This window comes from Miniopterus natalensis, chromosome 11 (assembly GCF_054644295.1).
Source record: "Miniopterus natalensis isolate mMinNat1 chromosome 11, mMinNat1.hap1, whole genome shotgun sequence".
NCBI lineage: Eukaryota > Metazoa > Chordata > Mammalia > Chiroptera > Miniopteridae > Miniopterus > Miniopterus natalensis.
In genome coordinates, this window is record NC_142091.1 from 7,562,332 (window position 1) to 7,587,281 (window position 24,950).

The following is a 24,950-nucleotide window of genomic DNA, read 5'->3' on the forward strand; positions in this document are numbered from 1 at the left end:
GTCCCATGCACTACAAGGATGCTGGTTCAGTTCCTGGTCAGGGCACATGCCCATGTTATGGGTTCCATCCCTGGTAGGGGGCATGCAGGAGGCAGCAGATCAATGATCCACTCTCACATCAATGTTTCTCCCCACTCCTCTCTCTGCCCCGCCCTCTCCCTCTTCCTTCCTCTTTCTCTAAAAATTAATTAAAAATCTGAGAAAAAAAGAGAGTATGAGAAAGATAGAGATATTTCATAATGATAACATGAACAATTTATTAAGAGAGTATAGCAATGATAAATGTATATAACAAAGCTTCAAAATATAAAAAACAAAAATGGACAGAATTAAAAGGAAAAAGTGGAATTCAAGGTAGTGGAGGAGTAGGTGGAAACTACATTCACTTCCTTCCAGGACAAAACTGGAATTACAACTAAATTACAGAACAATCATCCTGAAAAATCAACTGATGACTAGCTGAAAACAAGTCTTATAACCAAGAATTTATAGAAGAATCCACATCAAAACTGCTCCAAACAGGTTGTCCAGGACCAGTCAAAGGCAGTATCTGGCACTGGCCTGCATCAGAGCCCATCCAAAAAGGCCCAGAAACAACACACCCAGTGGCCAGCTTCAGACAACATCAGAGCAGGATCCAATAAGCTTCACAAGCGACATAATCCACAGGGAGATCATGGAAGGCACCAAACCCTGCTGAGGTGAATTCTGCTTCATGTGGTCAGAACCTTCACAGCAGCTCACATGCCAAGGCTGAGGGTGAGCCTTACGGTCAGTCAGCCTGGGGGGGGGGCTCAACCCCAGACATAAACTAGCCAATAGTAATCAAGACTCAATTACAATAGGAAGGTCCACATAACTCATACAAAGGACATCCCTGGAGCACCAAGCTCAGGTGATCAAGGAGACTGCACCACTGGACCCTACAAAACACCTACTACGTTAGTCTACCCCATGAAGACTGGGAGCCACAGTAGATCTACCTTATATATAGAAACAAACATAAGAATGCAGCCAAAATGGGAAGACAAAGTAAAAGCCCCCAAATCAAATAGGAGAAATCTCCAGAAAAAGAGCTATATGAAATAGATGAAAGCAATTTATTAGATATAGTGTTCAAAGTTATGGTTACAAGCATGTTCAAGAGCATGAAAAAGGACTAGTCAGAAATGAGGAAGAATACAATATCTGAATTGAATACACTAGGAGGAATAAACAGTAGGTTGAATGAAGCAGAGGATCAAATCAGTAATCTGGAAGACAAGGCAGAAAAATACACCCAATCAGAGCAGGAAAAAGAAAAAAGAATTTAAAAAATGAGGACAGTCTAAGGGACATTTGGGAGGATGAGGAGGAGGGGAGGAGGGGGAGGAGAAGGAGGAAGAAGAAGAAGAAGGAAGAGAGAGAAGAGGAAGGGAGAAGGGAGAAGAGGGAGAGGGAGAAAGATAAGAAGAGGGAGGAGGAGGGAAGGAGGGGAGGAGGGGAGGAGGGAGGGAGGGAGGGAGGGAGGGAGGGGAAAAACAGAGGAATATAGTTAAAAAAATAAAATGGCAATAAATACATACCCATTGATAATTACATTAAATGTAAATGGCTTAAAAGCCCCAATTAAAAGACATAGGGTAGCTGAACAGGTAAGAAAACAAGACCCATATATATGCTGACTACAAGAGAACCGCCACAGAATGAAAGGTACACACAGACTAAAAGTAAATGGATGGAGAAAGGTATTTCATGCAATGGAAAGCGGGGAAAATGCTGGAATAGCAATATTTACATCTGACAAAATAGACTTTAAAACAAAGGCAAGTAAGAGTCAAAGAAGGACACTACATAATAATAAAAAGAGCAATCCAACCAGAGGATAGAACCCTTGTAAACATTTATGCACCCAACCTATATATGTAAGCAAATCTTGATGGACACAAAGGGAGAGAGGACAGTAATACAGTCATAGTAGGGGATTTTAACAACCCATTGAAATCAATGGATAGATTTTCCAGACAGAAAATAAACAAGAAAACAGTGGCCTGAAACGACACACTAGATCAGATGGATTTAATAGTTATCTTTAGAGCATTTCACCCAAAGCAGCAGAATATACATGTTTTTCAAGTGCACGTAAAACATTTTCTAGAACAGACCACATGTTTGGAGACAAAACAAGTCTCAATAAGTTTAACAATACTGAAATCGTACCAAGCATCTTCTCTGACCAGAAAGGTATAAAACTAAACTCAATCACATGATAAAAACTGAAAAACACACAAAGACATGAAGGCTAAACAACATGTTACTAAACAATGAGTGGGTTAACAATGAGATCAAGGAAAAATCAAAAGATGCCTTGAAACAAACAAAAATGAGAACACAACAATCCAAGATCTATGGGACACAACAAATGTAGTCTAAGAGGGAAATTCATAGCATTACAGGCCTATCTCAAGAAACAAAAAAATGTCAAACAATCTAACTTTACATTAAAGGAACCTGAGAAAGAACAACAAAGCCCAAAGTATGTAGAAGGAAGGCAATAATAAAGATCAGGGCAGAGATAAATGAAATTGAGTAAAAAAAAAAAATTCAAAATATCAATGAAACAAAGAGCTAGTTCTTCAAAAAGGTAAACAAGATTGACAAACCTTTTTTTAATGGTTAATTCTCACGAGAATCTTTTTTCCACTGATTTTTAGAGAGTGGAAGGGAGGGACGGAGAAGAAGAGAGAGAGAGACATCAATTTGAGAAAGATACATTGATTAGTTGCCTCCCATATGTGCCCCAACTGGTGCTAGGGATCAAACTTGCAAGCCAGGTACGTGCCCTTGACCAGTAATCAAAGCCTCGACACTTTAGTTAACAGGCCAATGCTCTAACCACTGAGCACACCAGCCAGGGCAAGACTGACAAACCTTTAACCAGACTCATCAAGAAAAAAAGAGAGAGGACCCAAATAAATAAATCAGAAATGAAAGAGGAAAAATGGCAACTGACACCAAAGAAATACAAAGGGTTGTAAGAAAATATTACGAACAACTATATGTCAACAAATTGGACAACCTAGATGAAATGGATAAATTCCTAGAAATATACAATCTTCCAAAACTGAATCAGGAAGAATCAGAGAACCTGAGTATACAGATAACAACTAGAGAATTTGAAGCAATAATAAAAAAAAACTCCCAACAATATAAAGTCCAGGACTGGATAGCTTCACAGGTGAACTTTACGAAACATTCAAACTATTCCATAAAATTCAAGAGTAGGGAAGGCTCTATGCTCATTTTACACGGCCAGCATTATCCTCATTCCAAAATCAGATAAAGACACTACAAAGAAATAAAATTATAGACCAAAATCCCTGGTCAAAATAGATGCTAAAATCCTTAACAAAATATTAGCAAACTAGATCCAGCATTAAAAAGATCATTCACCATGATCAAGTGGGATGCATTCCGGGGATGCAAGGTTGGTACAATACCCACAAATCAGTAAATGTGATACATCACATAAACAAAATGAGGAATACAAACCACATATCATATCAGTAGATGCAGAAAAAACATTTGATAAAATCCAGCACCGTTTATGATAAAAACTCTCAGCAAAGTGAGGATAGAGGGAACATATACCTTACCATAATAAAGACCATATGTGAGAAGCCCACGGCCAACATCATACTCAATGGAAAAAACTACAAGCATTTCCATTAAGATCGGGAACAAGACAGGATGTCTGCTTTCACCACTCTTATTCAACAGAGTGCTGGAAGTCCTAGCCACAGCAATCAGATAAGAACTCAAAGTCATACAAATTACAAAGGAAAAAGTAAAACTCATTATTTCCAGATGATACTGTATATAGATAACCCTAAAGATTCCACCAAAAAACTTCTAGAACTGATCAATGAATTCAGTAATGTAGCAGGAAACAAAATAAATATCCAGAAATTGGTTGCATTTTCTACACCAATAATGAACTATCAGAAAGGGAAACAAAGAAAACAATCTCATTTACAAATGTTTCAAAAAACATAAAATGCCGAGGAATAAATTTAACCAAGGAGATAAAAGACATGTACTCAGGAAATTAAAAGACACTGAAGAAAGAAACTGAAGATACAAATAAGTGGAAGCATATACCATGTTCATGGATAGGAAGAATTAACATCATTAAGATGTCCACACGATCCAAAGCAATCTATAGATTCAATGCAATTCCTATCAAAATACCACTGGAGTATTTCCCAGAACAAGAATAATACAAAAATTTATGTGGAACCACAAAAGACCCCAAGTAGCAGCAGCAATCTTGAGAAAGAACAAAGTCTGAGGAATCACACTACCTGATCTCAAATTATATTACAAGGTCATAGTAATCAAAACAGCATGGTACTGGCATAAACACAGACATATAGATCAATGGAACAGAATAGAGAGCCCAGAAATAAACCCATGTCTTTATAGTCAATTAATATTTGACAGAGGCAAAAATATACAATGGGGTAAAGAGTCTATTCAATAAATGGTGTTGAAAAAATTAGATACATGCAAACAAAAACTCCAAACTAGACCACCATCTTACACCATACACAAGAATAAACTCAAAATGGATTAAAGACTGAAATGTTAGGCTCAAAAAAATAAAAAGCCTAGAAGAAACAGGCAGCAAAATCCTGGACATTTCGTGTAGCAATATTTTTTCTGATATATCTCCTCGGGTAAGGGAAACAAAAGAAAAAATTAAAAAATGGGACATAAAACTAAAATGTTTTTGCACAGCAAAGAAAACCATCAACAAAATGAAAAGACAACCACTGAATGGGAGAACATATTCTCCAATGATGCATCTAATAAAGGGTTAATACCCAAAATTTATAAAGAACTTATAAAACTCAATACCAAAAAAACAAACAATACAATTAAAAAACGGGGAGAGGGCCTGAATAGACACTTCTCCAAAGAGGATATACAGATGGCCAATAGATGTATGTACAGATGCTCAATGTCACTAATTATCAGAGAAGTGCAAATTACAATCACAATGAGAGCCTTGGCTGGTGTGGCTCTGTGGTCAGAGTGTTGGCCCGCACACCAAAGGGTCACAGGTTCAATCCCCTGCCCGGGTCGGGGCGTGTGTGGGAGGCAACCAATCCATAGATTGCTCTCTCTCACATCAGTGTTTCTCTCTCTTTCTCTTTCTCCCCCCTTTCCCTCCCTCCCTTCCACTCTCTAAAACTCAGTGGAAAAAATATCCTCAGGTGAGGAGTAACAACAAACACAACAATGAGATATTACCTCACACTTCAGAACAGCTATCAATCAAAAAACAAGAAGTGTTGGCAAGGATGTGGAGAAAAGGGTACCCTCATGCACTGTTAGTGGGAATGCAGATTGGTGCAGACACTATGGAAAGCAGTATGGAGTTACCTCAAAAAAATTAAAACTGGAACTGTCTTATGACTCCACAATTCCACTTCTGGGAATTTATCCGAGGAAACCTGAAACACTAATTTGAAAGAATATATGCACCCCTATGTTCATTGCAGTGTTATCTACAATAGAAAAGATTGATAGCCCAAGTGTCCATTAGTGGATGAGTGTATAAAAACGCTGTGGTAAGGCCCTGACTCAATTGGTTGGAGTGTCATCCCATACACCAAAAGGTTTGATTCCTAGTCTGGCCATATACCCAGGTTGCAGGTTCAATCCCTAGTCAGGGAGCATGCAGGAAGCAACCAATGTTTCTCTGTCTCTCTTTCCCTCACCCCCATTCCTCTAAGATCAATTAAAAAACAACAACTGTGATACATTTACACTGTGCAAGAGCATGGATAGACCTGGAGAGCATTATGCTAAGTAAAATAAGCCAGAGAAAGACAAGCACTATATGATTTCACTCATATGTGGAATCTAATGAACAAAATAAACAAATAAAATAGAAACAGAATCATAGATAGAGAACAGACTGACAACTGTCAGAGGGGAAGGGGGTTGCGGGGCTGGGTGAAAAGGTGAAGGGATTAAGAAAAAAATAATAAAATAAATAAAAAACTCATAGACACAGACAATAGTATGGTGATTACCAGAGGGAAGGGGATGTGGAGGGAGGTAGAAGAGAGTATGGGGGGATAAATCACGATGGAAGGAGACTTGACTTAGGGGGGTAAATACACAATACAATATATAGAATTATATACCTGAAACCTATATAATTTTATTGAATAATGTTACCCCAATAAACTCAATAAAAAAGGAAAAAAACCTTTAAAAATGCATTAAATCCTATCTAACTCTGGTATTCATTTATTTTATTAGTGCAAGTTAAACAGATTTAAATATGAAAATTGGTAAAAATAATCAAGAGATTCATGTCTTAGGCTAAGATTTTCTCCTTTACTTACCTCTACTGTAAAATACAAACACACACAATAGTGTGTGTGTGTTGTATGTGTTTGATACATACAGAAAAGACATTCAGGTATTCTGTTTATAAAATTTTTCTACAGTCATGAAATGAATTGAAGAGCTTATTAACTGTTTTTTTAAAAAATGAAAGAGTGCCCAATTAGTGTGGCTCAGCAGTTGAGCATTGACCTAGGATCCAGGAGATCACGGTTTGATTTCCGGTCAGGGCACACGCTTGGGTTGTGGGCTCAATCCCTGGCCGGGGGGGGGGGGACGGGGGGACGGGACGGGACAGGACGGACGGACTGGGATGACGACAATGGGAGCAGGAGGTGGCTGATCAATGACTCTCTCTCACCACTGATGTTTCTATCTCTCTCTCCCTCTCCCTTCCTCTCTCTGAAATCTATAAAAATATTTTTAAAAAAAGGAAAGAGAAAATTCTAGAGTCACAAAGATATTAACATCATCCCCTCAGCAAGTGATATAATTTTTAAAAATGAGAAAAATACAGAACGATGTGCTTCCATAAACACAGATTAAAAAATCCTTTAAAAATATTAGCAAGACAAATCTAGAAATATATAAAAACAATGTATCTTGTCCAAGTTGGGTTTATCCCAAAAATGAAGGATTAATTTAACATTTGAAAATAAATGTAATTCACCATATTAATAGAATCAAAGGGAAAAATAATTTGATAATTTTAATAGATGCAGAAAAACCATTTTACAAAATTAAGCACCCGTTCATGTTAAGAACTCTCAGAAAATTAGAACTAGAGAACTTCCTCAATTTGATAAAGGGCATCTAAAAAACCCTATAGCTCTCATCAAACTTAACGATAAAATCTTAAGCATTTTCCCCTAAGAGCAGGAACAATGCAAGGCTGTCTCCCTATTCAACGTTGTATTGGAGGTACTAGCCAGTGCAATAATATTTTCAAGAATAAAAGGTTTAAGATTTGAAAGGAAGAAGTAAAAGTGTATATTCACAGAAGCCATGATTTTGTATGTAGAAAATCCTAGGGAATCTATAAAATAACTAATATGTGAATTTAGAAAAGTTGGCAGGTAGAAGGTTAATACACAAACATAAACTATATTCTTACATACTAGAAAACTGGGAAAATTTTAAAAATCTGGTGATTCTACTCAGTGTCAAAGAACATAAAATACTTAGGAATAAATTTCTTTAGAAATTTAAAGAAAGATGTGTGACACCTGTACACTGAAAATTATAAAATGTTGTTAGTGTAAATGAAAGACTTAAATAAACACAAAGTTATATCATATTTATGGATGGGAGGATTCAATATTATGATGTCAACATCCCCTAAGCTGATCTATAGATTCAAGACAACTGTGTTCTCACCAATTCTATTTTGTTTTAGAAGGGACTGGAAAGCTGCTTCTAAATACATCCATACACACACACACACACACACACGGAAATAAACATAAAAATGCAAATGTACATATAATAACCAAAGCAATCTTGGGGGGAAAAATGTAGAATACCTTGCAGTATTTGACTTCATGACTTACTATAAAATCATCGTAATAATCACGACAGCATGATCTGGTGTAAAAATATATTAAAATATCAATGCAACAGAATAGTACTCAAAAATAGACTCACTATACAAATGACTCCTACTGCATTTGGTTTTTGGCAAAGGTGTAAAGGAATTCAATAAGGAAAGCAAAGTCCTTTCAAGAAATGGTGCTGGGGCCTGGCTGGTGTGGCTGAATTGGTTGGGTGTCCTCGTGCACACTGAAAGGTTGCCAGTTCAATTCCCAGTCAGGGCACATGCCCAGGTTGCAAGCTCGATCCCCAGGAAAGGGATGTGCAGGAGGCAGCCGATTGATGTTTCGCTCTCACATTGATATTTCTCTCTTACTCTCCCTCCCCTTTCTCTCTCCAAAAATCAATAGACTATTCTCTCATTTCTAAAAATACATTTTTATTGATTTGAGAGAGAGAGGGAGAGGGATAGAGAGATAGAAACATCAATCAGCAGCCTCCTGCATGCACCCTACTGGGGATCAAGCCCACAACCCGGGAATGTGTCCCAACTGGGAATCAAATGGGCAAGTCTTGATTCATGGGCTGACACTCAATGACTGAGCCACACGGGCTGAGCTCAATAAACTATTCAATATTTGCATTTCTTACTCAATAAAATGAGTAAGTCAGAGTAGAAGAAAATTTTCACAGAACACACAACAAAGGACTTATATTTGGACTGTGTAAAGAACTTCTTACTACACAATAAAAAAAAGCCAAAAACTCAACCAAAACAAAATTTGACTGAACACTTCACAAAAACAGATATATGAATGGCCACCAAGCATATGGAAAAAGTGATTGATAGTACTAGTCATTAGGAGCATGCAAATTAAAACCACAATAAAATACCACTCCATAACCACTTCAACAGCAAGGATATAAAACCATCAGAACTTTCATACCTTGTAGGTAGAGTGTAAAATGGCATATTCATTTTGGAAATATACCTGTCCATTTCTTATAAAACTAAACATAGTATACCTACCCTACAATCCAGCATTTTACTCCTAGGAATTTATTCAAGAGAAATAAAAGCACATGTTGACACACAGAGTTGCACTTGAATGTTCCCAGCAGTTTGTTCATAATAATCAAAATCTGGAAGCTGCTACAAGCTCATCAACAAAAGAATGGCTAAACAAACCGGTATATTAACAAAAGGAATACTACTTGACAATAAAAGAGACAAACTGAATGAGTGTCAAAAGCACTCAAAAGCTGAATGAAAGAAGTTCTACATTAAAGATTACACAGTGTATGATTTCATTTATGTGACGTTCTAGAACAGGCAGAATTCAAATGGTGAAACAATCAGAACAGTGGTTGCCATTGGGAGAGCTGGGACAGGGACTGACTGGGAAGGTACACCAGGGAACCATCTGACTTAATGGTAGTATTCCCTGTATCTTTATGGGGATTGATTACACAGGTACATGCATTTACCAAAACTCATTCAATGGCACACTTAAGATTTATGTATTTAACTGCATATACACTTTATTACTAAAAAGAGGAAATGCAGCCCTGGTCAGCATGGCTCAGTTAAGAGTGTTGGCCTGAGCACTGGAGGGCCGCAGGTTTGATTCCTGGTCAAGGGCATGTACTTGGGTTGCCAGTTCGATCCCCGGCCCTGATTGTGGCACATGCGAGAGGCAACCAATAGATGTGGGTCTCACATTGGTGTTTCTCTCTCTCTCCGCCCCCTCTCCTTCTCCCTCTTTCTCTGTCGTTCCCTCTCCCCTCCACTCTCTCTGAATCAATGGAAAAAGTATCCTCATTCCTCGGGTGAGAATTTTAAAAAAAAAGGAAATGCAAATAATATTAAACTCTAATTATAATATACATGTTTATGGGTTTAGAGGTGAAGTTACTGTGAATGCAACTTACTCTGATATGCATAAAAAAAGAAAAAGATGGCCCTGGCCGGGTGTCTCAGCTGGTTGGAGCCTCGCCTGTACACCAAAAGGTGGAGTGTTCAATTCCTGGTCAGGGCAGAACCTAAGTTTCAGATTTGATCCCCAGTCAGGGTATTACAGGAGGCAATGATTGACGTTTCTCTCTCCGCATCCTCTAAAATCAACAAAAAACATATCTTCGAGTAAAAATTTAAAAAAAAAAAAAAAGGACTGATGAATGGATAGAGAAAGCAGGATGGAAAGATACTAAATTTAGCAGAATGTTAACTGTTGAATCTAGGTGGCAAATGTTTATGTACAATACTTACAGTTTCTCCCGTGTCTGAAAATTTTCATAATAAAACATTGGGAGAAAATAAATACAAAACGTAATTCCCCTGTATAAAAGTGCCACTGCTTACACTCCATAATTACCATGGCCTTTATTCAGACCTGGCTCTCATTTCACCTCCCAGCAGGCTGCTGACACTGTTAAATCGTCGTCTCTTTTGAAATCTCATTCTACTGTCCTAAACCGCTTCCCTTTCTTCCTGTGATTGTCCTTCTTACATTCCCTTCCTCTCTCTTCTCCTGAACTGTAGGTGTACCTCAGTGTTCAGAACTGAGCCCCACCCTAAGCTTTCTCCCATGAAAATCCACTTCCATAGTGTTAACTATCATCTCTGTGCCGTCAACACCAAATCAAGACATAGCATCTCTTCTGTATCCAAGTCTCCTCTTTCCAACTGCCTACTAAGTATTTTCATTCACATATCCCATATCATCAAATTTATTATTTTAAGCACAAAACTTAGAACTGGGATTCTACTTCCCAACTACTGTCCATGTGGCACATACTTACTCAGGGTCAAAACAGTGACATTTTTTTACTTCATCCTCTGTCTTAATATTTTAAATCGCCAATTCCTACTGAATCCATTTCTTCCTTTTCATTCCACCACCATCAGTTTTACACTGATCCTTTTAAACTCACTTTACTGTAAGAGCTTAATGGTTGATATCCCAGCCTCTGTCTCTCCCCATAATTAATCCTACATACTTCTAAAACGTCTCTAATTATGCATCACCCATTTATATAACTTCTATGATTTCCCATAGCTAAAAATACTAATACATGCTGAGCAGCAAAAGTTAAATAAGGTGTGTTACTTGCTGTGGTAGCAAATCTCCAAAGATGGAACCCTCCCAATGAATCAGGCCTCCTGGTGTTCACGCTCTTGGTAGTCCCCTCCAACACTAATTCTGAGCTAGCCTCTGACTCATTTTAACCAATAGAATGCCACGGAGTAGCACTGTTCCAGTGCCAAGACTACACCTTAGGAAAGCCTGGAAGCATTCACTTTTGCACTACTGGGAGCTCTGAGCCATCAAGTAAGAACTCTGTTGGAAAGACCACCTGGAGAGGAAAAAGCCCTGAGACAACATGGGAGGGAGGGGGAAAGGAGGTGTGGGGGGAGACTTAGACATCCCAGTGGACCAGCTGAGCCCACCTTGGATGTTCCACTCCCAGCTGCCATCTGACTAGAGCTACAGCAATGACTCCAAAAGAAATTAGCAGAGCCATAAGAAATTCCATCAACCCAAAGAATTTTGAGAAATAATAAATTAGTCATTTTAAGATACTAAGTTTTACTTTTTTTTTTACACAGCAAGAGATAATGAAAATAACTGTCCTCACCCTGGCCAATTTGGCTCAGTGATTAGCAGGGATGGGGAACATCTGGCCTGCGGGCTGTATAAATCATTTTGGCCCTGCCAATGCAACCGAAGGCGGGTCTCAAAACTCAATAAATCTAGGAGCTTTTTTCATAGTTAGTTTTTAAGTTGATAATTTTTTATGGCCTGCGAATGATGTTATAAATATCCAAATGGCCCTTGGCAGGAAAAAGGTTCCCCACCCTGGGTTAGAACATAGCCTGGTGGACTGAAGGGTCGAGGGTTCGATTACCTCTTGAAAGTCCTCTCACTCCCCTACCCAGTCTGGTTACACACTTCTTCTAAATGTTTTCATACCACAACTATCATGGTATCATTGTGCTATTCTGTAATTATCTATTTACCCTATTAAACAGCAAGCACCTTGAGGGCTTTTCATTCTCCAGACCCATAGTGTCTGGCTTATAGTAGATATTCAATAAAGGTTGGCTGAAAGAATGAAAGAGCTATGAATAGCAAATATGTCCATTATAGACTTAACTGTGCCCCAAGTTCATATGTTGAAGTCTTAACCCTGATATGGCTATATTTGGAGATAGGGTGTTTAAGGGGGTAATTGAAGTCAAATTAGGTCATTAGGATGGGGCTCTAATCCAATAGGACAGGTGTCCTTATAGGAAGAAGAGAGACATCAGGAGAGTGCGTGCATAGAAGAAAAGCCATACGAGGACACCGCAAGAAGTTGTGTCTGCAAGCCAAGAAGAGAGGTCTCACCAGAAACCAACCTTGCCAGCATCTTGATCTTAGATTTCAAGCCTCTGGAACTGTGAGAAAGTAAAATTTCTGTTGTTTAAGCCACTCAGTCTATGGTACTCTGTTATGGGAGCCTGAGCATACTAATACAATGACCAAAATCTTTGTGCCTACGGTGCTTATGTTTAATGGAATGCTAAACAAAACCTATACACCACAGCTACAACAAAGATACACACAGACAACTTCTTTCCCTACTTCTGAGAAAATGAAGCCCAAATTTACAGGAAGCATGACATACATTTAAAAAAAACAATTAGATCTTCAAGACTACAAGCAGCAAATTGTTAATTTATCCATCACCATTTGTAGCTATTCAATCAGATGGTAAAGAAGAGAGCTATGGCCCAGCCGGTGTTTCTGTGGTTGAGCATCTATCTACCCATGAACCTGGAGGTAACAGTTAGATTCTCTGTCAGGGCACATGCCTGGGTTGCTGGCTTGATCCCCAGGACGGGGCATGCAGGGGGCAGCCGATCAATGATGTTCTCTCTCATTAATGTTTCTCTCTCTCTCTCCCTCTCCCTTCCTCTCTCTGAAATCAATAAAAACATAAAAAAAAAGGAAATATGTACAGTGTATGGAGCACACATCAAAAGGAAATCTTTCACGGAGCTTAGAAGAGAATTACAGACTCACTTTCCCAACTCCTGTTCTTTAAGATATCTGCTGCTAAGTTGCTTACAGGTGCCTAACTATGCTTCATCTTCCCCACATAGACTATGAAGATGATGGCAGAGGACATGTTGTTGGGGGGGGGGGTAGCTGTTTGGATGGACAACAAAACCTAGTACAGTGTTTTGCTTCTAGTACATGCTTCATAATTACTGGCATATAGATCATCACGGACAACGTATCCATCTTCTAATCATTATCACTAGATTCTCAACAGAACAACTGACTTGTCTTAAGGCCTCTTCTAAACATTCTTTCTCATACGACCTTTCATAACTATCATCTCTCATACTTGGAAAATGATTCAGCAAATGATCTTGCTACTTTTCACTTAGCTCTTTCATACATTAGCAAGCCAAGGTTTTCTTGATAAATAAAAATGTGTTTTAGTAGAATTTAAATAAAATCATCACAGTATTCATAGCTATTTTGATTTCCAAACAACTCAGACTAAGAAACCTAAAAAACTGAAAATGTCATCAAATTCTATGCCCATCTTACTCTTGCTTTCGTACCCAGAAGAGGACACAGGCTCACTAAACAATTCTTTCCAAACAGCTTAGTGTTACTATTAGAAATTTACTTTTGGTGCTGAATAGCATAAATATAATCAAAGTATTCTTGTAGCCTGAACTTTTAAAACATCAGGTTATAAAGCAAGTAAAATAGGTGTTAGATGCATATCAAAATCTTGATCAAACTTGGTACCCAGCAGTTAACTGCTATTATTTCAAGGTATTAGTGAATCTCTGAAATTTTCTTTATTAAACTAACACAGGGTGTTGGAGAAGCTAAAATCATTACTTGTTTTTTTTTAAAAAAAATCAGACTGAAAGAAACTAGAAATACAAACAGGATTGGCCCCTTATGCATATACACATAGGGTCTTTATTCTTAACAGCATCATTTACCTTCTGCCCTTCTCACAAAGTTTCTCAATTTCAGCTTTCAGATCCTGCTCCTTCTGCAAAAACTCCTTCTTTTCTTTCTCTATCTTCTTCTTTGTTTCTTCTCGCTTTATCGTTACATCCTGAATAGCCTTCAGTATCTCCTGAATCCCACACAACCAGTCACACACAAACAAAGAAGGAAATACATTAGTTCTATTGGTCTGAAAGTTATTTTCAACTATCACAATTTAACATACTGACTTTAGTAAATTCAAATTGAATTGAAGGAATCTGGCTGATGAGTAGCTCCAAAAGCCAGTATTTAGATGCAAGGAAGATAGTTACAATAAAGCAGATTTTAATTCAAGAGGAAAATGAATTTCTAACTGTTCAAAAAGTGGAATTTACTGCCTTGTAAAGCAATAAGTTCTTCATTACTGGTGTTCAAATAAAGGCTGAATGAACCTGCCAAGAATGCTAAGAAAGGTATTCTTGCACAGGGTGGAAATGTTTCAACAAATACGGTCTTGTTTTGTTATGGTCCTACTTTATTATGCATGAGGTTAATTTTTTCTTTTCTTACTATTTAACAAAAATATATTTTTTGTAATAAGAAGTAATAAAAAAGTGATAAAGTCACTCCCTAATTCACACCAAATCCATTCATAACATAATCACTGTGTTAACTGTTCTGTACTTTCACATCTTTCTCCATTCTCACCCGAACACATGTAAACTTATGTATGTATTTCACTGCTTTTTTTTTTTTTAATGAGGTTATTTTATATACATTATTCTGCATCCTGGGTTTTTTTCCCACTTGAAAAGAACATACTGTCAATAAACACAGATCTAACATAAAAATAGCTGCGTATGACATAATGTGTATATATGTGGTTTGTCCAACCATTCTCTGTTAAGAGTTCATCAGGTTGATTCCAGCTTTGTTGTAACTATAAACAATACTATAATAAACATTCTAGATGTCTATACTTTCATACAAAAACTTCTATTTCTGTACAATAGACTCTTAATAATGAGTGTGCTAGGTCACAGTATATGTACATTTAAAATTTTAACTGACAATTCCTAATAACTTTTCCCAAAAGGTCATAACAATTCACACTCCTACCAATGTCTAAAAATTAGAGTTAATTTTCCCTCATACTTGACAACTTACTTCATTTTTGCCAATCCCTTGGGGGAGAAGGAACAATGGTATCTAATAGTTATAATGAGCATTTCACTACCTCCCAGTCTTTACTGTTTTTACTGTCTGTCTCCTCCACCTACAATAGGTAATCAATGAAGGCAGAGACTATGTTTCTTTCACCACTAAATCTTCAGAGCCCAGATAAGAAACTTAAAAAATATTTGCTCAGTAAATGAATACCAGTGAGGCTGAGCTTCTTTTCATATATTTATTACCTATTTGCTTTTCCTCTTCTGTGAATTACTGTCTATAACAGTCCCCTCCCCTAAAACATGTCCACGTTCTAACCCCTGGAACTTGTGAATATGTTACCTTCCATGGGAAAAGAAATTTTGCAGATGTGATGCAGGTAAGAATCTTGAGATGGGAACGTAATCCTGGATTGTCTGGGTGGGCCCAATCTAATCACAACATGGGTCTTTAAAATGACTCTTTCTCGATTGTGATCAGAGAAGGCTGTGACAGGGAAGATGGTCAGAAATACAATGTTGCTGACTAAAGACGGGGAAGGGAGCTCCCACAGTCAAGAATGCGAGCAGCTTCTCAAGAAGATGGAAATAACGAGAAACAGACCCTCCCCTACTGCCCTAGAAAGGAATACAACCTTGCTAATATTTTGATTTTCACCCAATGACACCCACGTTGGACTTCTGACCTATGAATTTGTGTTTTAAGCCACTAAATTCGTGATAAATTGTTACAGCAGCAATAGGGAACTAATACAATAACCTTTCCTGGCTTTTCTCTAGATTATTAGACTTTCACCATGAATTGATAGGAATCTCAGAATGTCATGGATATTAAACCCTTCATCAAATGCACTACAAATATTTTCTCTCAGACTAACATTGATCTTTTTACTTTCTGTATCATTCGCTGTATCAAAAGTTTTTAATCATACGTAATTAAATTTTTGTATGGCTTCTGGGTTTTCTGCCTGGCTTAAAATGATCTCTTGCAACTTGAGGTTTTATAAATATTCTCTTAAATTTTTTCTAATTTGAAGATTTTTACAGTTTTTATATGTAAATTTTTAATCTACCTAGAATTATATTTCTAAATATAATGTGATATAAGAGTCCAATCAAATGATTTTCTAGGTAGACTGTCAACTATGTCAACAAACAATATTAAATAAATAATCCTTTTCTCTCTGAACTAAAATAGAAGTGAGAGTTTGAACAAGATGCCCTCAAAAGTTATTTTTAACCTTAAAATTCTATGATAACCATTAAAAAGTTAAATACTGCTTTCCTATTTCTATTAATTTGGAAACAAAATCAAACTTTGCATAGGGCTATAGCTTTACTTATCGACAATTTTAACATAAACAGAAAACCTGGTGATTCTTCATTTCTTCTTCTCTCCTTTGTTGAAGTTGCTTTAATTGCACCTGGAGCTGATTCTCCACTTGCCTCTGCTTGTCTAGGACCTCCTGGTAACGCTCCTTCAACAGGGTTCTCTCTGTCATCATTTTATCCTATTGGTAGCAACAGAAGAAAAATGTAATTCCCCAATTTAACTGCAAGCAACATTCATCAGGCCCTGGCTCAGGGAGCTGTGCAGAGCTCTACGGCTGCAGTGTCCAACACTGTAGCTACTAGCCATGCGGGGCTAAGTTAATTTAAACTAATTAAAAGGACAAATTTTAAAATTCCAGCCCCTCAGTCACCTAGCCATATTCCAAGTGCTCAACAGCTACATGTGGCTGGTAGCTACCATATTGGAAAGCACAGACATGGAATATATCTCCATCATTACAGGGAGTTCTAGTGGACACCACTGCTCTAAGGCAGGGGTTGGCAACCTACGGCCTGTGGGTCAAATCCAGTCATTGTCTGTTTTTGTGAATAGAAGTTTTATAGAAACACACCATAGCCAATGGCTTACAGGCTGCTTTCACACTACAACAGCAGTGGAGTGCTTACGACAGAGCACATACAGCCCATAAAGCCTGAGATATTTATTATCTGACCCTTTAGAGAAAAAGTTTGCCAATCTCTTCCCTAGGGAGTAAGAGGAAGGAGGCATTTTAAAATCCATTAAGGGAAAGACTACTCGGCAAAAACAATGAACACATCACCTACCAAAATACATCTAGAAACAGGATTTCCTACACCTTTAGCTCTGAAAATTGACAGACCCACAAAGAGGTCCAGGGAACTTGGGATTCAGACTGAGCAAATCAGCAAGCCCTCATATAAAGTAGGGAGAAGCAAGGACCACAGTTCAGCTCTGCCTCCCTCAAACCAGTAAATCAAGAAAAGCTATGGTTACCTTTCAAACAGATACTAAAACTCAAAGAGGATCAATTTAAAACACATTGGTATAAGGTAGTGGGCAATTACCATAAATGCATGAAAAGTAGCAAATAAAACAAGAGGCCAGTTTCTTATATTGCTGCTAAATTTAATATAGCTACCTAGCTCTACTGCCTTTTTAAAAGATGGTGGGTTGCGCTGCCTCCCAGAAGGATACAGCCAAACAAAACACAACTCTAGGCCCCTTTTGGCCCAATTGCCTGCCAGTTTCTACCAGTTTCAGACCGATACTAAAGTGCATTTATAACTTTAGTTAGCCCCTTCAATTGCTATACAGTCATCCAAACCTCACCTTAAATTTCAGGGACAAAATAAATATGTAAATAAATTATTAGCACAAGTGCTTAAGAAAAAATGACTTTTCCCCCTTTCTCTGGAGGTCCTCCTCTACCCAGCATATCTCCATGAGATCCTCATCTCTAGGATCTTCTTATCTGCCTGTTATTAATAACTTCTGAGTTGCAACTCTCTATTTTAAAGTCTTTATTGGCACCACCTGGAAAGGTTCAGACCTGAGCTAAGAGGAAGAGGCAGGGAAAAAAACCTTCAAAAGTATGTAGGGCTACTGGACAACTCCTCACGGTGGCAGCAGCTGGTGAGGCATTGAAGGGTGGTGACTGAGCTTTGAGCCCGGTGGGTATGTGCTGACCTGACCTGACTTCCGAGTGCCACCTCCGGCATGCACCCTCCCCCCACCACTGCACCCTCATGCTGACCAGGTGCTGAGCCTTGCCCCAACTGGGGATGATGGTGAAGTATTTTCTGGGCCACAGCATGCTCCAGAGTTCCTGGGATCAAGAGTTTACTGCCTTCTAGCACCAGTACCTGAATCCCTACAGTAAATATGTCTTGACGGAAGACACAGTGCATGGGGAGGTGACCCCTGACCAGAAGCTCCTGTCCCAGAAACTCCTGACCAAGACCTACAGGATGCCCTGCTGAACTAAGCCAGACTCCTGTCAATGCTGCTCACTCAGTGTACATCCTGGAGGGTTCTATTGTGGAACCACAGAGCCAGACCATGACCAACTTCACCTGGAACATCAACCACGCCTGGCTGATAGTAGTGGAGGAATGAACTGTTTAGTGTGTGAACTGAAAACAGAAGCTGTACTGAAATCCGCCCGGAAGGCTGGGTCTCTTTTAGCTTATTTGGCATCTTCAGAGCTGTCCAGGAATTTGGTCTCACCCGGTTCAAAAGTAATGTGACCAAGACGATGAAGGGTTTTGAATACATCTTGGCAAAGCTGCAAGGTGAGGTCCCTTCCAAAAGCCTTGCTGAGACAGTCAAAGAAGCCAAGGAGGAGGCAGAGGAGACAGCACTGGCAGTACAGAGAAGGCCAAGGACCTTGCCAGCAAGGCAGCCACCAAGCAGCAGTGGCAGCAGCAGCAGTTTATGCAGCCGCACACCAGACCACCCAGCTGCACACCAGACTACACAGTTCCAATCCTTCTGCCCTCCCCCTTTGTACTTTAGTAATAAAAGTCAACTTCTAGCCCGATCTATTTTCTGGGTGGTGGATTGGGGGTGGTGTCTGTTCAGCATCTATAACGCACCAGACACATCACCCATGTCTGGGCTGGGTCCACTTCTTTCAGCATCAGGTGGCTGAGGACAGAGGCACAGAGAGGTGCCGTGACTTGCCCAAGGTCACAGACAGTGTGCAGGCAAAGTGATCATAAACACTAGACTGTGAGCTCCATGAGGGCAGGAACCTTTGTTTTGCTCTCTGCTGTGTCCCAAGTACCTGGAACAATATCTAGCACATAACCAGCACTCCAACGTTTGTTGAATTCAATTGGTGCACCCCCCACTAGAAAAAAAATATGTAGGGCTAACAAGTAAACGAGGGTTTAGGTTTACTCTACATGTATTATATGCAGATACAACTCAAGAAAAAAGAATTACAAGAAGTTTTAGAGGTTCTGTCCTCACCTCAGATTGAGATCTAACAATAAGAGCTATTTTAAAAATGCAACAGGCACCCTGGACAGTCTTGCTCAGTGGTTAGAGCATCGGTCCACGAACTGAAGAGTCATGGGTTCGATTCCCGGTCAAGAGCATGTACCTGGGTTGCAGGTTCTTCCTGCCCCGGTAGCCTCAATCAATGTCTCTCTCATATCAATGTTTCTCTTCCTCTCCCCCACTCCGTTCTAGTCTCTCTCTGACATGCAAAACATCCTCGGGTAAGGATTAACAAAAAATATGGTTGGTGGAGACTACCATATTTTTTTCTGACATGAAAAAACATCCTCGGGTAAGGATTAACAAAAAATAAATAATAATAAAAATGCAATAGGCTGCTCTGTGAGCAGTAAGCTTCCCATCTCTGGAAGTGACCAGGTAGAAGTTAGCTGACTAATGTTGGGAATTTTATAAAGGGGGTTCCTGCACCTTTTCTAACTGAGATCACACAGTGCTGGATATTCCGCATTAATGGTTTCATATGTCGACAATGACAGGTTAAATACTTACCAGATTCTTTTCAATATCTTGATCTGTGTTTACCTGTGAATCAGCCGTCTTAAAGTCAGTCTATAAAGAAAGAAACAATATATTCAGAACTGTTCAGTGGCATTTTAAAAGGGAGAATTACTCTAGTACTTTCACATGGAAATCTGCTGCAAGTAACAAAGCAGCTAACTTATTGGCTTCGCAGTGAGAGAAGCGCCGTAGTTCTGGCCAATGGACACTGACATCCACCTGAATGCCAATGACTGCACTCAGTCACTCAGGGAGAGAGACGATATGTAGATCATAAAATCCCTAGTTGCCACAATTATACAATGGCTCCTGGCTTTCTTAGTCCTTGAACACCAGGATGAAGTCATCACACAGAACCAAATGGAAATAGTATGACAGTTGCCAGAAAAAAAAACAATAAAGAGTAGTCTCCACCAACCATGAAGAAATGTCTCTTCCCTTAAAAAAAAAAAAAAAAAAAAAAAAAAGCCCAAATTCCATTTGAATAGTAAAAACTTGATACTTGACCTGTACAGCAATGTTCTGAGAAAGCTTCAGGGAAGAGCTATCCTGATCACCATCCTGATCCACTCTGACTCCTTCAACCCCATTTGCTGGAGGTACTACAGGTCGGAAATCCAAGCCTGTGTCCCTGCTCCCTTCCTTTAGGATGGAGGCTGGTGGGGACTTCTCTTCAGAACAATTCCCGGAGGCAAGCTGCTTTGTATGGCACCCTGCCTTAACAGGCCGAGCGACAGGATGGAGGCTCTCCCGGAGGCATGTGTCCCCCTCCTCTCCTGCTGTGTTGGCCACGTCCTTCAAATCAGACTGAGCCCCACCGCCAGAAAGACAAAGGTCTGTGGCTATCAAGTTTTCTCCTAACACCGCCTGGTGTGCTGCTGAGGTGTCACCTGCTGACGAACCAGGATTCTGCTCTGGTTGTTCCAAATGGGCATTTCTGTTATTCTCCTTGGTTATCGTTTGGCTACTTACACTCGACAGAGGCGAGTTCTTGTGCTTCTGTGCAGGGTCTGTGGGGCTATCAAAACACAAGACAAAAAGTTTCTCTCTTCACCCAGTCTTAAAGAGGGTTAAATATACAATACTTCTAACATAACCACTAAAAGAACAAAACTGGACTCTAAACACCTCCAATTATCAATATGAAAAGGAACTTAGTTTCTATCCAGTGATTTTACCTTATATGCAGGGAGTACTGCTTGGTGGTTAAGAACCTGGGTTTTGGCCCCGGCTGGTGTGGCTCAGGTGGTTGAACATGGTTTCATGCACCAAAAGGTTGCCAGTTGGATTCCCAGTCAGGACGCATGCCCAGGTTGCAGGCTCAATCCCCAGTAGGAGGCATGCCGGAGGCAGCCAATCAATGTTTCTCTCTCACTCTCCCTTCCTTTCTCTAAAATCAATAAAAATATTTTTTTTTAAAAAGAACCTGCGTTCTGAAGACAGTTTCCAGGAAACGATGACACATAAGTGACTCTGAAGATCCAAAAGCCTTTTGAGGGCCAAGCTGAATAAGTTTTAGGGATACAGAGGAAATAGCCTAATGCTAGTTAGGCTATTTCATTTAGTTACATGTATTAATTTAGTTACAGATAATATTTTAATAAATAAAATATTAATTTAGAAATGTTTTTATTCCACTGTTTCACAAAATAATTTTCACTCAAACTCATTATATAGATCTCTGACCAGAACTACTTTTTAGGCTCTTCAAGTTTTCCAGAGCACAGCACCTTCACTTCAAGCTGTTTGAGGTACAAACAATTTTGAATCCAAAACTGAAGCTGTCAGTAGGCATTTTATCCCAGACAAGTACATATATGTACAGCACTGGGATAGTTGCTTTATTGTTTATCACAGAAACTTAACATATTGGTTTTTTGTTTCTTTGTTTTTTTGTTAATCCTCACCCAAGAATATTCTTTCCACTGATTTTTAGGGAGGGAGGGAGGGAGGAACATTGATGTGAGAGAGAAACACTGATATGAGAGAGACACATCGACTGGTTGCCTCGCACATGCACCCCGGCCAGGGCTGGGGACTGAACCTGCAGCCCAGGTCCAGGAACTGAACCTGTGACCCTTCAGTGCTCAGGCCAATGCCCTAACCGCTGAGCCACACCAGCCAGGGCAACATATTAGTTTTCAAAGAGATCTTTAAAACCTATTTACAATGACATACAACATCCACAATTTTAAGTTTTTTCACCAGGAATAATGACTAAATCTGTGTTAAATTTCTTTACCTTTTTTAAAAACTGATTTTGTCAACAGATACCCTCAAGCACCCCACACTAGCATTGACTGAGGCTTCAGGTTACTATCCTTTCTTTCCTCAATTGTACTTGCTGTTCAAAATAAAACAGCTGAGAGAGCACCTTGTAATATGAAAATATAAATACTCCAAGCTGATTCCTTGCTGGTAGTTAACTGAGGGGTGAGGGGGCATTTAACTACAAATTTGGGCATATAGAGTACCTGATGGGAATCCTGACTCTGCTCTTTACTAGTTGTTTGGCTCTGGCCAAACTACTTCATTTTAAAAACAGAAATAATATTACTTACGTAATACAATTATTATGAGGATTACATGAGATAATACATCTGAAATATTTACTACAGTGCCTGGCACATAATAACACTCAATAAACCTTAACTGGTAATATTAAGAGTAGTATACGGCTGATTTTATTTACAAAATGAAGATCCAAGTTTATGGTTAGGCTTACTTAATATTTTCCCCAATTACCTGTTCACTAACAAACTTCTGTTCATTTAAACAAATATTTATTAAGTACTCTGGAGTCAGAGAAGCACGGGTTCAAACCCTGACTCCAACATAGCTTGGTAACCTTGGGTAAGTTACTAACCTCTCTGTGTCTCAGTTTCCTCACCTGTAAATGGGAATAATAACATTAGCACCTACCTCCTGGGATTGTTGGGAGGATTAAATGTGTTAATACATATAAAGCTATTAGTACAGTATTTTTTCTATTGTATTAGGTCCTGGGTACTCTAGAATAAAGAGCTGAGATAGACTACATAGTCAATTTAGTACAACATTGTACACACAAAGTGTCAAGCACTGTAAGATACAAGGTTGGGTAATCATAATTCCTGTTCTCAAGAGTTCCCATGGAAGGCAAAATATATATATAAAGCAGTAAGCCATATTACCAAAGCTACCTGTCTATAGTTACAGATATAGAAACACACACATATATATATACCTGTGCACTTATCTATGTATATACCTATCATATAGATGTATATATGTATAAATACGTATAATATATAAACATGTGGTTAAGTGAACATCTAATTCATGTAGGATAGAGTGAGGAAATATTTGCACTTTTGGGAGTTTGACCCCCTGTATTCTAATCTATTTAGTCAACAAACATTCAGCACGTCTGCTGAGTGTCAGATGCTATGTTAGGTACCAGAAATACAAGTATAGATCAGATAGTCCCTATCTTTAAAAAGCTTAATCTAGTGCAGTGCTACTAGAGTCATAAAAGGAAAGACCAGCTACACTTCCATAAGAGGCCCAGCACAAAAGCCCTTTACCCCTCCTCCCCCCACCCCAAATCTTCCCAGTCAAGAATCCATACATTACCTTAGACCATCTAGGAGACCGTCATCTGATTTGGAAGCACATAAACTAGAAGAGGATTCCGGAGGATTGGGGGCATTGGCCACACCAGCTACCTCGGACGCCATCATGCTCTGTACATCCAGAAACAAATTACAGGCTGCAAGTTTCAAATTTTTAAAACAAATGTATCTTTCCCCTTCAGAATGTCCACACAACACAGTTAGTTGTCCCAGGAATGAAACAAAGTCGGGCTCCAGGAGAAAACACTTAAGACTATTCTATAGTGCAGTATTAAAATAGCCATCCCGTGCAATAGGTCCAGCCCACATCAATTCTCGGGAATCACCGTATTTATGTAAATACCTAGGAGTCTGTGCAAAGCTTTTTTTCCCTTTCGGCAGAAATGCAGTCATTTAAAGAACCAGGCTATTGTCATTTACAAAGGATGCATTTTTTTGGCCTAATATCAACAATACCATGTTTTTAAATCATTTGATTGCTGTTACATTAAAAGAATTCTCTATTAACGTAAGAGAAGTTTTAGGGAGTGTTTGTGAGAGAAAAGCAATGTTATATTGGGTAATCCAAGTATCTTTTACTGCCAATAGGCTCCCCACGGATGGGGAAAGTTTGATAACCACTGATTGAGGAAAGTACAGACTCTTCAAAGTTACTACAGGGGTGCAAGAGCGTGAGAATCTAGTTTACCCTAGCATGAAAATGAGCTGAAAACAGGGTACTCCAAGTAAGGGAACCAGGACAGATGACTTTCTTAGATTAAAAGGTCATCTTTTATGTCGCAGGACAAACTCACTTTTTCCTCTATGGGAAAAAATATATATTGGGGGAGGGGGAGATGGAGAGGTGTAACATAGGGTTAGTCTAACTACTTTTTTTGTCTTTAATAATATCACAGGCACAACCCTGAACCTTCAAGAACCCATAAGGCAAGTATGGAGACTGCTGTGTCAGCACTTCAGTCACAAGCCAGAGAACCCCGTGCCTCAGTTTCCCCCATTACGCAAAGGTCCTAGGAGAAAACGGGCCCCAAATAGCCATCACTGCTCCCTCAGGGGCAAGCATGCTGCCCCCGCACAGCCCGGGGGCCGGGGGCTCCTAGTGCCCAGTAACCGAAACCACAGGGCACGGGTCCTACACGCAAGTCCGCGCCGGGGAGCCCAAGGGGAAGGCGGAGGACTCGGGCTGGGGCTGCGGGCGGGCTGCGGCGCAGGGACGACAGTCGAAGGCGACTCCCCCGCCCCGCAACCCGGCGGCGACCACCGCGGGGCGGCGACGACGGGGCGGCCGCGAAGGGACAATGGGTGGAAGCAGCGCCGGGTGGCCCCCGCCGCCCTCCAACCCGGGAAGCCGGCGGCTGCCTCCGGAGCCCCTCCGCGCCTTCCCCTCGGC

General features: G+C 39.6%; 1 protein-coding gene and 1 pseudogene across 3 annotated transcripts in view; one reads left to right on the forward strand and one right to left on the reverse strand.

Annotated features, from left to right (window-relative positions):
* Window positions 1-24,950, reverse strand: part of RNF214 (ring finger protein 214) — a 52,254-nt gene that overhangs the window by 27,069 nt on the left and 235 nt on the right. Inside the window, exons 1-6 of one of the 3 annotated variants that reach the window (XM_016204732.2) lie at window positions 23,562-23,633; window positions 22,813-22,836; window positions 20,919-20,964; window positions 19,938-19,997; window positions 16,480-16,620; window positions 13,949-14,088 (exon numbers count right to left, since the gene is read on the reverse strand). In XM_016204732.2, coding sequence (XP_016060218.1) covers window positions 13,949-14,088; window positions 16,480-16,614 — 275 coding nt within the window. In that variant the 5' untranslated portion in view covers window positions 16,615-16,620; window positions 19,938-19,997; window positions 20,919-20,964; window positions 22,813-22,836; window positions 23,562-23,633. Of the gene's footprint in view, window positions 1-13,948; window positions 14,089-16,479; window positions 16,621-19,937; window positions 19,998-20,453; window positions 20,965-22,812; window positions 22,837-23,561; window positions 24,556-24,950 lie in introns of those variants that run through there. The other 2 variants (XM_087821516.1, XM_016204731.2) reach the window with 2 other exon arrangements.
* On the forward strand, window positions 18,209-18,938 carry LOC107530772 (PRELI domain-containing protein 1, mitochondrial pseudogene; annotated as a pseudogene).